The sequence below is a fragment of the Dendrobates tinctorius genome, unplaced genomic scaffold (genome assembly GCF_039654945.1).
Source record: "Dendrobates tinctorius isolate UK_male_01 unplaced genomic scaffold, ASM3965494v1 ptg000229l, whole genome shotgun sequence".
Taxonomy (NCBI): Eukaryota; Metazoa; Chordata; class Amphibia; order Anura; family Dendrobatidae; genus Dendrobates; species Dendrobates tinctorius.
Genome location: NW_027361896.1, coordinates 2,767,999 through 2,785,921, shown reverse-complemented (window position 1 = coordinate 2,785,921; position 17,923 = coordinate 2,767,999). Strand labels below are relative to the sequence as shown.

Genomic DNA, 17,923 nt, shown 5'->3' with positions numbered 1-17,923 from the left:
AATAGCAAGAATTCTGCTCATACTTGTTGGGTCAATGACAATCATCTGTTAATATGTTGTGAAGTGTGTGGTGCCAATGATGCAATATAATACACTGGGCGTAAGCTACAGATGTTTTAGGACCCCATGAACGCCCCCTGCTGTATAAGGCAATTTAAACTTTTTTTTTTTAAATCATTGGAGCAATAAAAATGTTACAAAGGCAACCTTTAAGTAGACTTTTATTGAAAAATACATTATGCCAAATCTAGTTCTTGGTTCATGAGCAAAGGTTAGCACCAAATACTATATAGATTTATGTGCAATTCAATACCCATGTAACAAGTTGGAAAGTGGATTTTGCTGTAAATGACAGGTTCAATATGTGCCAGTAAAATGTGCATGTGATAGAATAAAAAATGAATACGGTACTTTAAAAACATGTACATTTGAAAAAAAAACCTTTGCCATTAAGACTATTTGAACAGAAAAAAAGTTATCAAGTAACAATAGACATTTTTGTTGTCCAGGACGCATCAAACATATTCAGGTCTTCACAGTTTAAGACATTTCTCATCACAATGTGAAGATGTAATCCAACATTCTTAAAAGAAAAAAAGCATCTACATTCTATTCTTGAATCTGTTTTGTAAGATAGACATTGAAGCAGTACTGTAGATCTGTAAGCCACTGCTCTTGAATTTCACAACTCTTCAAATTCTAAATGCAAAATAAAAAACAGTCAATGTGCATGCCTACTATACATAGTAAAGTTGGAAAACCGACGTTAAAATCCGACTTCTGTAGTGAGTGGATAAAAACCCTACTGGAATTGGAGACTGCCAATACATTGTGTACATAGCTCTCAGAAAGCACAGTAAAGTGGACAAGATACCTTAAGGCCTTGTCACACACAGCGATCTCGCTAGCGAGATCGCTGCTGAGTCACAATTTTTGTGACACAACAGCGATCTCACCAGCGAGATCGCTGTGTGTGACAGCAATCAGCGACCGGCCCCCCTGCCGGTATCGCTGATCGCTGCAGGAAAGGCCAGGACTTTTTTTTGGTCGCTGGTCTCCCGCTGGCCACCACACATCGCTGCGTGTGACAGGCGGGAGACCAGCGATCTGCTGGTAACTAATGTACACATCGGGTATCCAAGGGACGTGCGTCCCTTAGATACCCGATGTGTACGTTAGTTACCAGCGTGCTGATGCAGGGAGCTGGTAACTAACGTACACATCGGGTATCTAGGGACGCACGTCCCTTGGATACCCGATGTGTACGTTAGTTACCAGCTTCCTGCATCAGCGCGCTGGTTACTAACGTGCACAGCGACGCCGGGCGTCGCTGTGCTGATCGCTGGTGAAGCTGTCTGTTTGACAGCTCACCAGCGATCACATAGCGATTCACCAGCGATCCTGACACATTGATATCGTTGTCAGGATCGCTGGTGAGTCGCTATGTGTGACTCCAGCATTACGTTATGTGCACCTCTTTACAATCAGATCCATCATAGATAGTACATTGCACAGCTTTATTTTGACAAGGAAAGGAAGATTGGGACTAGAAATGGAATTAAAAAAATGCTAAGAAAAATGGCAGTAAGTGGTGTACAACTTATACAGAACTGTAGAGGGCTAGCAGAAGGTTAACAAACCCCACCTAATACTCACCTCACCTGTGATCAGAAGTCACAGAGTGTTGCGACAGTGCCCTTTAAAGCTTGGTAGTGGCCAGAAATTCTGTTCTAAAGTGAAGACATCGGTGTGCAAAAATAGAAACGAGGCAAGAAGGACCAGATGGGCGTGCAGCGGGCAAATGAGGAATTAAGGTTTTTTCAAAGAAATTTTCAGAAAACAACAAAGCTGCAAATCAAATTTCCTGCATAAAATCTGTACAATTTATCAAATTTTAATTTTGCTCTTCTCTAGTTGGCACATTATAGTACTTACTCATGCTCTGCATATTTAGCTTTTGTCAGAGAACAAATTAAAAGCCATCTGACATCTCAAGGAGGAGAAAGAGCTGAAAATCGAAACTCCTTTTTGTAGTAAGACAAGAGCTTACACTTCAAACTCTGAAATAGACCTTATTGTACATAGGGCAAAGAGTAAATTACGTGTAGCTAGGAAATGAGAAAAACTTATTGGGGTTTGTATAACCCCTTTCGTGATGTTGGGTGTCAGCTTGGCACACAGAAAGCAAGCCTTCACCCAGCCGCAGATCACGAAAAATGAAGACGCTACACTGCTACAGGTCTCGGAAAATAGGACCTTTTTTTAAACAAATTTTGGAATTTTTTTAACTACTTAAATGAAATGAAAAAGAACCTATGCATATTTGGTGTCTTTGAACTTGTAATGACCAGGAGAATCATAGTGGTAGGTCATTTTTAGCATTTAGTGAACATGGTAAAAAAAAAAAAAAATACAAAAAACAACTGTGGAATTGAACTTTTTGCAATTTAACCACACTTGGAATTTCTTTCCTGTTTTCCAGAACACGATATGTTAAACCAATAGTGTCTTTGAAAACTACAACTTGTTCCACAAAAAACAAGCCCATGGCCATATTGACAGAAAAATAAAAAAAATTATGGCTTTGGAAAGAAGCAAAAAACAATTTCAAAAACGGAAAAAACCCTGGTCGTTAAGGGGTTAATAACCCTTCACAAGATCCAGCTTGCTCGGTTCAAAAGACTGCTTGACACTTTGGCACCGGTGGAAAGTTATGAATATTGGGGTTAGTATCGATTCAATATTGATGGCATATACATTTTCAGCTTCGTGACTAAGAGAGGAAGAACATGCATATTTTTACATAACTGGGAGACATGACTATTAGGCTCAAATAGTGGCCAGACAGGAAACATGGCATGTATATTGTCAGCAATCTGAAGACTCATTCCATGACCAACCCTGTTATGAGTCACTAGAGGAGAGATAACTTGTGTTAATAAAAGGCAAATAAGTTTTAGTCCTTGTCGGTGCAGCTAACTATGGGTCATGTCCGTTTTCTTTCTGGAGTACCTCCCTCCATAAATCTGAAGCCATTGCAGTGATGTCAGGTTTAGTAAATTCCTTTTGCTAATTTTTTTGTTTTATGTAATTGTATGTGCTGTACTGTTTTGTTCTCATTTTGTATCATCTTGTATATATTTTTTATAAACTCTGCCTATCTAACAGCTTTGTTCCTTTAGTTCTGTAACCCACACACAGAAGCCAAAAGCTTCTTGTAACAGGTGTCCAAATTGGCTTGTAAAACAATTAGAGGGGTCATCTAATAATCTTTCTTTTGTTATAGTGGAGCTGGCAGATTGCCTTGGAATCTGAGGTGTATATACCATACTCTCACTGTTAGTTCTCCAATAACTGGCCTAGTAGTGGAAGCATTTGTGGTCTCGTCCATCACTTGTAACTGTCCTGGCAATTGGAGGCAGCGGAGTTGTGTTACAGAGAAAAGATCACCACCCCCCTCGCGGTGATTCTTGACAGTTTTATTTACATAAACCAAGGCAGTCCTGAAAGTCTGCCACAAGGATAATATTCATATACATTTTACATATGAAATGTTTACCAAAGATGGATTATTGTTGCTAATGGTTTGTGCAAGACACGTTAATTTTCTTATGTCTTCCAAATTAGATGCAAGCTTCCCACTGAACAGAATAAACTGATACTAACTACTTTGCACAGTTCCATTTAAAGGTAGTCCATCACCCACAAAATGCATTTTAAATGGGCTATATAATGTTGTATGGGGACTTAGCAACAAAACAGCCGTACTAGCACTGTACCTATGACTGGTACAATGTCTTGAGAAAATGACAATTCATATGCAAGTGAGGAGGCTTTGATGCACTATTATAGCACATCATGTGCATATTGGGGCCCATCCCCCATTTCTGATCGACAGTGTTCGCTTTCCAGAGTGCACTGTTTAAATCATGCCATCATATGTGCAACCGCGCTGGAATGCAGTTATAGAGCACATTCTACTCCCTGATGATGCTCTACACCTGGAAGTTCAGAGAGCAGCGTTAGAAGAAAGGAGATAGGGAGAAGGCGCACAGCGGCACACACTCCAGCAGCATTCAGACAGACAGACCTCAGAAGAGGTGAATGAGGCATAAAGGGACACCGAAGCCAAACCACAGTCAATTCATGTGCAAAATATGTTCCCCTTTGTCAGCATATTTTAATTCACCTTTGCCAGCATAACAAAAAAAATGTACTCTGATTCACTGCTCAGCTGGCTGTCAGTGCCGGTGCACAGTTACAGTTGCCGTTCACTATGTACTGAACAGTGACTGAACTGTGCTTCTATGACTGAAAGCTGGAGGCTGCCTGCAGGGAGGAATGATGTTAATTTTTGCCTGGTAGCCAGGAAAGTGCGGTGACTGCACAGCTTTAGAAAGTATTAACCTGCTGATAAACCCAATATCTGCAGGTTAATATCGGGTTTTTTTTAAAAGACCGGTTCACTAACTCCTTCACGACATGCGCCGTACATGTACGGTGCATGTCAGATCACCCCCTTGGATGTGGGCTCTGTTGCTGAGCCCACATCTTTTCTGGCACATTTCAGCTGATTTCATCAGCTGACATGTGCTCATAACAGCAGCAGGAGGAATTGAGATACACCCGCAGCTGTTAACCTGTTAAATACCGCTGTCAATCTCTGACAGCGGCATTTCACACGATTGCGCTGGAAGCGAGTCACTAATCCCGCTCATCGGCGTCCGTTTCACATGACCGCGGGTCGCCGATGGATTCGCATGCCAACGCGGGGTCTGAATAAGACCCCTGAGGTTGTCATAGCCGGATAGCTATGAGCCCCGCCCAGCGGTCAGTGCACATAGCAAGTGAGCATTTCTGCTACACAAAGAGGTGCTGAAGCCCTGCTCTGTGGAGCACAAGCGATAGGATGATTGCACCTTCTAGAATCCCTTGGAGACTATTCAGCAAGTGTAAAAGTAACAAAAAAGTTAAAAAATATTAAAAAAAACAAAAATAAATAGTTTAAATCACCCCCAATTCTTCCCATTCAAAATAGAACAATTAACCCCTTCACAAGCGCCGTTCTAGTACAGTGCATGTTGTATTGCTCCCTTTGATGTGTACAATCACAATCCACCTGCTGCTGTTAACCCGTTAAATGCCGCTGACAATCGATGAGAGCGGCATTTAATGTGATCGCGATGGAAAGTGCGGTGACTGCACAGCTTTAGAAAGTATTAACCTGCTGATAAACCCAATATCTGCAGGTTAATATCGGGTTTTTTTTAAAAGACCGGTTCACTAACTCCTTCACGACATGCGCCGTACATGTACGGTGCATGTCAGATCACCCCCTTGGATGTGGGCTCTGGCGCTGAGCCCACATCTTTTCTGGCACATTTCAGCTGATTTCATCAGCTGACATGTGCTCATAACAGCAGCAGGAGGAATTGAGATACACCCGCAGCTGTTAACCTGTTAAATACCGCTGTCAATCTCTGACAGCGGCATTTCACACGATTGCGCTGGAAGCGAGTCACTAATCCCGCTCATCGGCGTCCGTTTCACATGACCGCGGGTCGCCGATGGATTCGCATGCCAACGCGTGGTCTGAATAAGACCCCTGAGGTTGTCATAGCCGGATAGCTATGAGCCTCGCCCAGCGGTCAGTGCACATAGCAAGTGAGCATTTCTGCTACACAAAGAGGTGCTGAAGCCCTGCTCTGTGGAGCACAAGCGATAGGATGATTTCACCTTCTAGAATCCCTTGGAGACTATTCAGCAAGTGTAAAAGTAACAAAAAAGTTAAAAAATATTAAAAAAAACAAAAATAAATAGTTTAAATCACCCCCAATTCTTCCCATTCAAAATAGAACAATTAACCCCTTCACAAGCGCCGTTCTAGTACAGTGCATGTTGTATTGCTCCCTTTGATGTGTACAATCACAATCCACCTGCTGCTGTTAACCCGTTAAATGCCGCTGACAATCGATGAGAGCGGCATTTAATGTGATCGCGATGGAAACGCGTCACTAATCCCACCCACTGGTGACCCAGTCACATGATCACGGGTCACCAATGCGTCGGCATGACAACCAGAGGTCTCCAACAGGTTGCCCAGTGATCAGCGATCATAGCAAGCTAGCATTTCTGCTACACACAGGCGATATAATCATCGCTGGTGTGTAGCAGAGGCAGGGACAATTGGGTTATCGCAGCTTCTAGTCTCCCATGGGAGACTATTTAAACATGCAAAAAGTTAAAAAAAAAAAAAAAAAAGGGTTTTAAAAATATTAAACATATAAAAGTTCAAATCACCCCCCATTTGCCCCATTCAATAAATTAAAAAAACAAACAAACAAACACATATTTGGTATCCTTGCGTTCAGAATCGCCCGATCTATCAAGCTATAAAAATAATTAATCCGATCGGTAAACAGCATAGCGAAAAAAAAGTAAAAACCCCAGAATTATGTTTTTTGGTTGCCGCAATATTGCATTAAAATGCAATAACGGGTGATCACAATATTGTATCCACACCAATATGGTATAAATAAAAATATCAGCTTGGCATGCAAAAAATAAGCCCTCACCCAGGCCCTGATCACGAAAAATGGAAACGCTACTGGTCAAGGAAAATGACACAATTTTTTTCTCAACAAACTTTGGATTTTTTTCACAATTTAAATAAAAAACAACCTATACGATTGGTATCTAATGAACGCGTACTGACCTGGAGAATCATAATAGCAGGTCAGTTTTAGCATTTGGTAAACATGGTTAAATAAAACAAATCCAAAAAATAGTTGTAGAATTGCACTTTTTTTGCAACTTCACCGCACTTGAAAACGAGGGAAAAAAATTCCAAGTACACAATTATGGTAAAACCATTGGTGTCATTCAAAAGTATAACACATCCAGCAAATAACAAGCCCTCACATGGCAATATTGATGGAAAAATGAAAAAAGTTATGGCTCTGGGAAGAAGGGGAGCGAAAAACAAAAAAGGGAGCGGCGTGAAGGGGTTAAAAAAATACACATATTTGGTATTGCCGCTTTCAGAATGGCCCGAGCTATCAATATATAAAAATAATTAATCCGATCGGTAAACGGCATAATGAAAAAAAAGTCAAATTGCCAGAATTACAGGATTCTTTTGGGTAGCGGCAACATTGCACTAACCCCTTTACCCCCAAGGGTGGTTTGCATGTTAATGACCAGGCAAATTTTTACAATTCTGACCACAGTCAATTTATGAGGTAATAACTCTGGAACGCTTCAACGGATCTTGGCGAATCTGAGATTCTTTACTTTGAGGGGGTCTATATAGCTGAAAATACCCAAAAGTGACACCATTCTAAAAACAGCCCTCAAGCTGATCAAAACCACATTCAAGAAGTTTAGCAACCCTTCAGGTGTTTCACAGGAGCAGAAGCAACGTGAAAAAAACGAACATTTAACTTTTTAGTCACAAAATTCATCTTTTAGCAACATTTTTTTTTTACTTTCCCAAGGGTAAAAGGAGAAAATAGACCCCAAAAGTTGTTATCCAATTTGTCCTGAGTATGCTGATACACCATATGTGTGTGGGGGGGACCACTGTTTAGGCGCACAGCAGGGCTTGGAAGGAGCGCCGTTTGACTTTTTCAAACTAAAATTGGCTGGAAATGAGATCGGACGCCATGTCACGTTTGGCGAGCCCCTGATGTGCCTAAGCAGTGGAAACCCCCAACAAGTGACCCCATTTTTGAAACTAGACCCCCTAAGGAACTTATCTAGATGTGTGGTGAGAACTTAGAACCCCCAAGTGCTTCACAGAAGTCTATAACGCCTGGGCGTGAAAATAAAAAAATCATTTTTTCCACAAACATGATCGTTTAGTCCCTAATTTTTTATTTTCCCAAGGGTAACAGGAGAAATTGGACCCCAACAGTTGTTGTCCAATTTGTCCTGAGTACACTGGTACCCCATATGTGGGAGAAAACTACTGTTTGGTCACACGGGGCTCGGAAGGGAAGTAGTGATGTTTTGGAATGCAGACTTTGATGGAATTGTCTGTGGGCGTCATGTTCCATTTGCAGAGCCCCGATGTGCCTAAACAGTAAAAAAAAAACAAAAAAAAACACACAAGTGACATCATTTTGGAAACTAGACACCCCAAGGAACTTATCTAGATGTGCCTCCTTTTTGGAATTAATCTACTGTTTCCTGTAAAGTAAATTAGTAGTGTGTGGAAGTGTGGTACAATTTGAAGCAATCCTTCATACACAGGCCAGGTTTTTTCGGGGAAGGTGTCGCATTGATAAATGGTGTCCTTGCGTATTACCCCTTTGTAACACACTCACACAGTTATCTCCAGCGATCTCAGGCAGGAAGGTAGTTATAAAAAATATTCCTTTATTTCTTTTCGTTAAAAGAACACGTTACAGGTAGTGGATACCCCAGTGGATGGTAAAAAATGCAACGCGTTTCAACTCAAGAGAGTCTTAAGGGCCTGTCACACTAAGCGATATCGCTAGCAATATCGCTATAACGTCACAGGTTTTGTGACGTTATAGCGATAATGCTAGCGACATCGCTATGTCTGATACTTACCTCCGACCCGCTCCCCCGTTGGTTATTGCTGATCGCGCGAGAAAATCCTGGACCGTTTCTCGTCGTCAGCTTCCTGCTGGGCTTCCTGTGGAGAGACGAGCGTGGACGCCGACGGGAGGACGTCAGGATCGCCTAGTGTGACAGGTAAGTAGCGACCCCCGACCCCAGCGATGTCGCTGGTGAGATCTGTCTGTGTGGCAGCTCAGTAGTGACCACTTAGCGATGCACCAGCGATCCTGACCGCGTCATATCGCTGGTCGGAATCGCTGGTGCATCGCTAAGTGTGACAGTACCTTTAATCATGGATTACAAATTCTGACAAAATGTGACAATTTAAAAGTCTCCAGACAGGAAGGAGGAGGTGGAAGGCAATGCCCTCATTAGCATATTTAATTGATGTATCCAATTATCCACACCCAACCTCCAGGTTGAAGACAAGTTAAAAAGAGAGAGAAAGAGAAAAAAAAAAAAAACCCTCTCAAAATTATTTACTTTACATGCAATACCAAAAAGAGAATACATTAAAAGAATATATAAGAGGACTATACACATCTGTTTCTATACAGTTAAATACATGCTTGACACAGCAATAAGTTATTTTGGCGGTATTATTTTACTTGTACTGCATGATCAAATCTTGTCTGGTGTTCAGACCTGTTGGGACTCTTGTACATAATTTAAATATCCAGCAAGATTCCCGATTGAGGGTTTTTCTCTGAAAATTTCCACCTCTTACTGATTTTTTTATTTTTTCTCTGCTAATAAATCTGAAAGGTTTTTCTCTGAAAATATCCACCTCTTACTGATTTTTTTTTATTTTTTCTATGCCAATTTATCTGAAATGGGTGAGGTCTCGGTTATGGCAATTAATGAAATGCTTGGACACCGCAGAGACATTCAATGCATTAGGATTCGTAGTGTCGGACAGATGTCTTCTAATGCGTGTCTTTAAGGGAGTAATAGTGCAACCTACATACTGCACCTCACATTCCATGCACTGAATTAAATATATGACACCGGGAGTATTACAGTTTATAAAACTATGAATGGGATAAGAGTTTCCAGTTTGTACCAATGTGAAAGACTTACTTTCAAGTGCATAACAAGAGATGCAGCAACTGCGGCCGCATTTAAAAAATCCCCTATATGAGAGCCATGTAGAATTTTGTGAAAAAGTATTACTGGTTACCATACTAGGGGATAATTTATCCGCCAAAGTAGGAGCCCGCTTGGCTATATATTGAACTCTGTTATTCTGTAGGACATTGCAGAGTTTTTTATCCTGGTATAATAGTGGCACATATTTCTTAATATTTGTGATGGTGTGATACTGTGGAGAGAATTCTGTGGAGAAAACTATATTACCACATTGTTTTCCTCAAAATTGTGCACCTTTATTTTTGTTAGATTTTAAAAGTACTTTCCTGTCCTTTTTTTCAGCAATTTTTTTTTGCCCTTTGTAAGCTCCAATTAGGATACCCCTGGATTGCAACCTAGATAAGTTTTTTTTGCTTCTGTTTCAAACGATTCAGGTCTAGAACAATTTTTCTTAACCCTAATCAGTTCTCCTACGGGTATATTCTTAGTTACATGTACTGGGTGACATGATGAGGCCTCTAAGATGGAATTTTAGCCCGTTTCTTTCCTATATGGTTTCATCGTTGCCCACTAAAGTCACATCAAGATAGTTAATTTTATTTTTTTCGTGGCAGAAAGTGAAAGACAAATTGAAAGGATTATCATTCAGATAATTAATAAAGTTTGTAACTTCTGTGTCACTACCTTTCCAGATGAAAATCTGGTCATCTATATACCGTCCCAAAAAATAAATTTTATCTTTGAAAATATTGTTTTCAAAGATAAATTTTTCCTCAAAAACTGCCACCACCAAATTGGCTAGCGATGGGGGAAATTTCCCCCCCATACTAACTCCCCGTTTCTGTAAGTATTATTTGCCATCAAATTTGAAATAGTTGTGCGTCAATAGATAATATATGGCTGACAGTAAAAAACTTCTCAAATTTACAGGGCATGTGCTGTGTTTTGACATGTAGCTTTGTAATGTTTCCATAGCAATGTGGTGGGGAATAGATGGATATAGTGCCACTATGTCACATGTCAGCCATGAATAGTTGGAATTCCAGGAAAGTTCAGTTATATCTGTGATAAGTGCTTTAGTGTTTCTAATATACCCTGGCAGCTGCCTAACAAGTGGTTGCAAATGAAAATCACCCATTCTCCCAGTCTCTCATTTAATGACCCAATCCCCGAAATTATAGGTCTGAACGGGGGAGGAAAGATATTTTTATGGATTTTGGGAAGCGCATGATATATTGGAATAATGGGAAAATCTACCAACAAATATTCCATAGTTTTTTTTATTGTATATTCCCTCTTTTAATCCTTCTTCTAGAAGTTTTTTAAGCTTCTCTTTAAAGAATGGTGTTGGATCATCAGGCAAGGAAATGTAGGTGTTTGAATCCTCCAGAAGTACTGTATTTTCTTTAAAATATAATGCTGCATCCAAAACCACTATACCCCCCCTTTTTCAGCCTTTCAGATAATTAAATCCCTGTTATTTTTTAGATGGTTTAATGCTCTAATCTGACTTTTATTAAGATAGTTTTTCCCAGTATTACAATTTTGATCCAATGCAATCAGGTCCTTCTCAATCAGCTCCTGAAAAGTATCTAGTATTTTCGGGCGTGACTGCAGAAGATAAAAAAATGGGTTTTGGGTTTTAAATACTCCATCAGGGGGTTTATCGTATGTTCTGGATTCTGATTCTAATTGTCTCAATTCTGCTACTCGCAATAGTTTAATAAAATCACTCCTTTTGTTGATGTCAGAATCATAAAGGGACAAAGTAGTCTGGTTAATATTAGAATCATCCGATTCTGCGTAGTGGCATTTAAGGGTGAAATTACATGCCATTTTATTGACATCTAACAATGTCTTGAAAATATCAAATTTATTGGTGGGACAAAATCCTAGTCCCTTAGAGAAAGAATGTGACTCGACAGATTCAAAACTGGACAATTTAACAAGTCTTCTTCCTTTTGTTTAGGTGGATCGGGTATCTTGGCTCTCTTATGTTTCCTGCCCGCCCGCCTATAGCGTTTTTTGAGAAGCCACGAATGTCCAAACTTAATGAGTCCTCCTCTGCTGAGTCAGAAGTTTCCCCCAAGGTTATCACTGATGAGACAAAAGAAGTTTCAGGATCAGTATCAGCAAATGTCACATTTTTAATTTTTCTAAGTTTTTGTGGATCTCTGGGGGGGGGTCTTGATACACAAGTTTTTATTTTCCAATCGTAAATATTGCCAGATTGATAATCTTTGAGATCCCTTTCATATTTTGTTTTTTTCCTCTCTGAAATGTTACATTCTAATATATCAAGACGCTTATTGATGCCTGCAGTGGCGATTTTGAAATCCTTTTTATCTTTGTATTGTTCCAGCAATTTCTCTGTATTGACAATGTCCTCTTTCACTTTTTCTTATTCTGATTGTTCATGTGTAACAATTAACTGCATTAGACCATGTAGTCAGGACCTCATCCCATTCTTGTTTAAATGTCTCTGCATAAGTAGAGAAGGTGGGATTTTTATTCATACGAAGCCCTCTTGGTATCATCTTTTTATCCAAGTATGATTGTAATGATGTCGAGTCCCACCACAGTTTTATTTCTTTGGCTTTGCTCCTCTTTAATTTTCTTAAAAAATTATCCAAGGAGTCCAGATCCTGCACTGGGGTATTTTTCATATTAGTACCTGTGTTATTGTTAAAGATTTTGTCAAATCTTGACCTCCTGTTAAGTGAAGGATCCATGCTAGTCCTTAAATCACGTACAATTTAGGTGGGCCTGATCGCAGCCTACACCTCGATTCAAAGGGAAAGGGGGAGCCCGAGAAGCCAGTCAATCAATATGAAAAAAATGTTTCAGCTCACCCCTTAGCGTCCTCCAGATAGCAGGAACCACACCGTCGCACGGAGCCGCCCTGGCCTGGCGGATACAAGTCCAAACACACAGTAATCTCCAGCGATCTCAGGCAGGAAGGTAGTTATAAAAAATATTCCTTTATTTCTTTTCGTTAAAATAACATGTTACAGGTAGTGGATACCCTAGTGGATGGTAAAAAATGCAACGCGTTTCAACTCAAGAGTCTTAATCATGGATTACAAATTCTGACAAAATGTGACATTTTAAAAGTCTCCAGACAGGAGTGAGGATGTGGTAGGCAATGCCCTCATTAGCATGTTTAATTGATGCATCCAATTATCCACACCCAACCTCCAGGTTGAAGACAAGTTAAAAAGAGAGCGAAAGAGGAAGTGAAAAAACCCCACAAAAAAACCTTCTCATAATTATTTACTTTACATGCAATACTAAAAAGAGAATACATTCAGACCTATGATTTCGGGAATTGGGTCATTAAATGAGAGACTGGGAGAATGGGTGGATTTTCATTTGCAACCACTTGTTAGGCAGCTACCAGGGTATATTAGATACACTAAAGCCCTTATCACAAGTATAACTGAACTTTCCTGGAATTCCAACTATTCATGGCTGACATGTGACATAGTGGCACTATATCCATCTATTCCCCACCACATTGCTATGGAAACATTACAAAGCTACATGTCAAAACACAGCTCATACCCTGTAAATTTGAGAAATTTTTTACTGTCAGCCATATGTTATCTATTGACGAACAACTATTTCAAATTTGATGGCAAATACTTACAGAAACAGGGAGTTAGTATGGGGGGGGGGGAAATTTTCCCCCTCGCTAGCCAATTTGGTAGTGGCAGTTTTTGAGGAAAAATTTATCGTTGATGAAAACATTTGTTACGCCCCCGGGCTCCACTTACCCTGCGGCGCGCACTTCCCGGCGCGCTCCTGCTCTCCAGTGCGTCCCCGTGCCCGGCCTCCGGCTCCCCCGGTGTCAGGCGCCTGCGCACTGCCTCCCTCCAGGCACGCAGCCCCCTGGGTAATATGACGCGCTGGCCCCGCCTCCAACATGGCGGCGCCCAGCGCTACTTATGGCCAACGTCTGGACAGGTAAGACGCCTGTTCTTCTAATGCGGTGATGCTGTCTCATTGCAGCACTCTCTGTGTTCCAGGCCCTTCTACCCTGCCTGTTTGCGCTGTTTCTAGTCCTTGCACTCCTATTCTTGCCTCTGCCTTTTCTTTGTGCTGTATCTTCGGCTCCCTCTTCCCTTGCCTCCGCTGCATCCGTCAGTTCTCCCTCTGCTCTCCTGCTATACGGTGCCCTCAGTTGCACCTACTCCTTCCCTGTCCTGCTTCTTACATCCTTCCGCTTGTGATAATCCGTGCTTCTTCTTTTGCAGCCTCCAGCCATTGCCACCCGCTACGCTCTGGTCCTGCGCTCTGCCCGGTTTCCACGCTTTCTGTGCTCACTGTACGGATACGCCTCTGCCTCCACTCCAGCCTAGCCCCAGTCGTCCCTTTGGTTCCGGCTGTCGCGGTTCTATCCCCTGGGGGTCTGCCCCTAACACTCCCTGTATAGGGGGTGGTCCTCACCTGGGCACTCGCCCTCGGGGGCTCTGAAGCCGTGACCCAGAGGGTCCACTTCCGGGATGCCTCTACGTGCCTCCCCGCTACAGCAACCGTAACACTAAGAACAGGCCATGGACCCCGCTGGAGCCACGGCTGCCCAAAAGGAGTTGGTTTTCCTTCGGGAGAACCAGAGGCGCATGATGTCCTTTATGAAAACTACGGACTCGCGTCTTTCCGCTCTCCAATCCTCTGACCCTGGTAACACCGATCAGTTGGCTGGCCTACAACAAGAATTGGCGCAGCAGCGTGATACCCAGTCCCATATTCTCAGCTATATGGCTTCGGTATACGGTCGGTTGCTCGCTTTGCACTCGGCCGCCTCTGCCCCTCCTGCTGCGCGTTCCCATCCTCCTCCACAGTTGGCCAAACCAACCCGGTATAGCGGTGACGCCAAATTGTGTCGGGGTTTTTTAAATCAGTGCCGCCTTCATTTTGAATTAATGCCCCAGCAGTACCCCACTGACCGAGCCAAAGTGGCCTTCATCATCTCACCTAGAGGGGGACGCTCTGGCTTGGGTCAATCTCCTCTGGGAGCGTGATGACCCTGTGGTTACCCAGTTATCCGTTTTTATGGACACTTTTCGTCGGGTTTTTGACGAACCGGGTCGCTTAGCTTTCACCACCGAGGCTTTATTTAGCCTCTGCCAAGGTTCACTAACCGTGGGCCAGTGCGCGATACAGTTCAGGATCTTGTCCGCCGACTTAGGTTGGAATAACGAGGCGTTGGTGGGCGTTTTCTGGCGAGGTCTCTCGAGTCGTATTAAAGATGAGCTCGCTGGTCGAGATACCCCTACAGCTCTGGAGGATCTGATTTCCCTGGCCACACGGATAGATCTCCGGTTTCAGGAACGAGCCAGGGAGAGACGGGCTTCTCGTCCTTTATCTTCTCTTCGCAGACCACCCAGTCCCCGACCGAGGATTCTCTCCTCGGCCTCCGCACCAGAATCTATGCTGGTGGACCGCCTGAAGCTCTCTGACCAGCGTCGTAGGGAGAGAACCCTCCAGGCTCTTTGTTTCTACTGCGGCAGCGATTCCCATTTGCTCCGAACCTGTCCTGACCGTCCGGAAAACTCCTCCGCCTAGGCCAGGTAAGAGAGGCCTTCCTGGGCGTTTTTGATACCTCTCTACCCCTCACTTTGTCTGTCCTCTTGCATGTTGAAGGGAAGCGGGCTTCTCTGGTGGCCTATGTGGACTTGGGTGCCGCCGGAAAATTTATTAGGCTTGAGGTGGTCAACAAATTTTCTGTTCCTTTGAGACCCTTAGTGAACCCTCTAAGCCTCGCTTTCGTAGATGGTCGACCCCTGCTAGAGACAGTTACTCATGTCACGCATGAGGTAGAGTTGCAGGTAGGAGCCCTACACAGGGAGAAAATTACGTTTGTCTTGGCAGGTATTTCCCATCCTATCCTACTCGGTCTTCCTTGGCTGCGACTCCACGAGCCCACCTTAGACTGGCATAGCGGCAACATTTTGTGCTGGGGGGAGTCTTGTCGGGCTCGGTGTCTGCTGCCGGTGCGTTTTGTGGGTACCCCTCTTCCCTCTCCTGTTCTCTCCGGATTACCGTCTGCTTACAGTGCCTTTGTGGATGTTTTCAATAAAAAAGAGGCCGAGACTCTACCGCCGCACCGACCCTACGACTGCCCCATTGAGCTCGCTCCCGGCACCACTCCTCCTTGTGGTAGGATTTATCCTCTTTCCTCGGCGGAGACCCAAGCCATGTCTGAATACATCAAAGACAACCTGGCCAGGGGCTTCATTCGCAAGTCCTCGTCCCCTGCAGGAGCAGGCTTCTTTTTTGTAAAGAAGAAAGATGGGTCGTTGCGTCCCTGCATCGATTATCGTGGCCTGAATCGCATCACCGTGAAGAACAAATATCCACTGCCACTCATCTCTGAGCTCTTTGATCGTCTGAAAGGAGCACGTGTTTACAAAGCTTGACCTACGAGGGGCCTATAATCTGGTTCGCATACGTGCTGGAGACGAGTGGAAGACGGCGTTCAACACACGAGACGGGCACTACGAGTATTTGGTTATGCCCTTTGGGCTCTGCAACGCACCTGCAGTATTCCAGGAACTCATTAATGATGTCTTTCGAGATCTCCTCTACTCCTGTGTCGTAGTCTACCTTGACGACATCTTAGTCTTCTCTCCGGATCTGGCCACACATCGCTGAGACGTTCGCCAAGTCCTCCAACGTCTAAGGGAGAACCATCTTTTTGCCAAGTTGGAGAAGTGCCTTTTTGAGCAGACTTCATTGCCGTTTCTTGGTTACATCGTCTCGAACTCAGGGTTAGAGATGGACCCTGAGAAAGTCTCGGCAGTTCTCAAGTGGCCGCGTCCCCTCGGAGTAAAGGCTAGCCAGCGGTTTTTGGGGTTTGCCAATTATTACCGGCAATTTATACCCCACTTTTCTTCGTTGACTAAACCCATCTCGGCTCTTGTCCGCAAAGGGGCCGATCCCAATCATTGGCCCTCTGATGCTGAAGCTGCCTTTGAAACCCTGAAGCAAGAGTTTGCGAAGACTCCGGTACTCCATCGCCCAGATACCAGCAGACCATTCATTTTAGAGGTTGACACCTCTTCGGTGGGAGCAGGAGCAGTTCTTCTGCAGAAGACCTCCTCCAGGCGTACTCTCACCTGCGGATTCTTTTCAAAGGCTTTCTCCACTCCCGAACGTAACTATGCTGTTGGATACATAGAACTTTTGGCAATAAAAATGGCTCTTGAAGAGTGGTGCCATCTTCTCAAGGGTGCTCTCCATCCATTCATTTTTACAGATCACAAAAATTTGGCCTATCTTCAGTCCGCCCAAAGGCTCAACCCACGGCAGGCCAGATGGTCCTTGTTCTTCGAATGCTTCGACTTCGAACTCCACTTCCGACCCGGGGATAAGAATATCAAGGCAGATGCCCTGTCACGGTTGTTCCAGTCAGTGGATAAGGAGGAGGGTCCAATACATCTCTTCGACCCCACCAAAATCCTTACCGTGGCCCCACTAAGCCTAGTTCCCCCACCATCTGGTAAAACCTTTGTTCGGAGTGGAGATAGACTCAAGGTTCTTTGTTGGAGCCACTCGTCAAAATTTGCAGGACATTCTGGAGTTAAAAAGACTCTATCGCTTGCCTCCCGCCATTATTGGTGGCCTTCGCTTCGCAAGGACGTCCAGGATTTCATCGCCTCCTGCCCTTCTTGTGCCCGGAACAAGGTACCTCGACATCGTCCTTCGGGACTCCTACATCTGTTACCTGTACCCACCAATCCATGGACTCATATTGCGATGGATTTCATCACCGATTTGCCTCCTTCTAAATGTACGGTTATTTTGGTAGTCGTGGACCGATTTTCCAAAATGGCTCACTATCGCTCTTCCTACCGCTTCTGAGTTGGCAAGGATCTTCCTGCTCCATGTCTTTCGCCTCCATGGTTTTTTCAGCATATTGTCTCGGATCGAGGAGTCCAGTTTACCTCCCGTTTTTGGCGAGCCCTCTGCGGGTTGCTGAAGATCACTTTGGATTTTTCCTCTGCCTACCACCCCCAGTCTAATGGTCAAGTCGAGCGAGTCAACCGGGCACTAACATCCTATCTCCGGCATTTTTCCAATGCACACCAAGATGATTGGGTTTCACTTCTTCCTTGGGCTGAGTTTGCGTATAACAACCATCCAAGTGAAGCCTCCTCTAAATCCCCCTTTTTTGTGGTTTTTGGTCAACACCCCGGCATTCTCCTTCCTGTGTCCCCTACCTCGGGTGTACCGGCAGCGGACT

At 43.6% G+C, this 17,923-nt stretch overlaps 1 protein-coding gene across 4 annotated transcripts in view; it reads right to left on the bottom strand.

Moving 5' to 3' along the window:
- Positions 1–204: 204 nt before the first annotated feature.
- The window catches only part of TEX10 (testis expressed 10), a 721,463-nt gene continuing 703,744 nt past the window's right edge, over positions 205–17,923 (bottom strand). For all 4 annotated transcript variants that reach the window (XM_073555731.1, XM_073555729.1, XM_073555727.1 and 1 more), the window contains one exon: positions 205–699. In XM_073555731.1, coding sequence (XP_073411832.1) covers positions 610–699 — 90 coding nt within the window. In that variant the 3' untranslated portion in view covers positions 205–609. The remainder of the gene's footprint in view (positions 700–17,923) is intronic.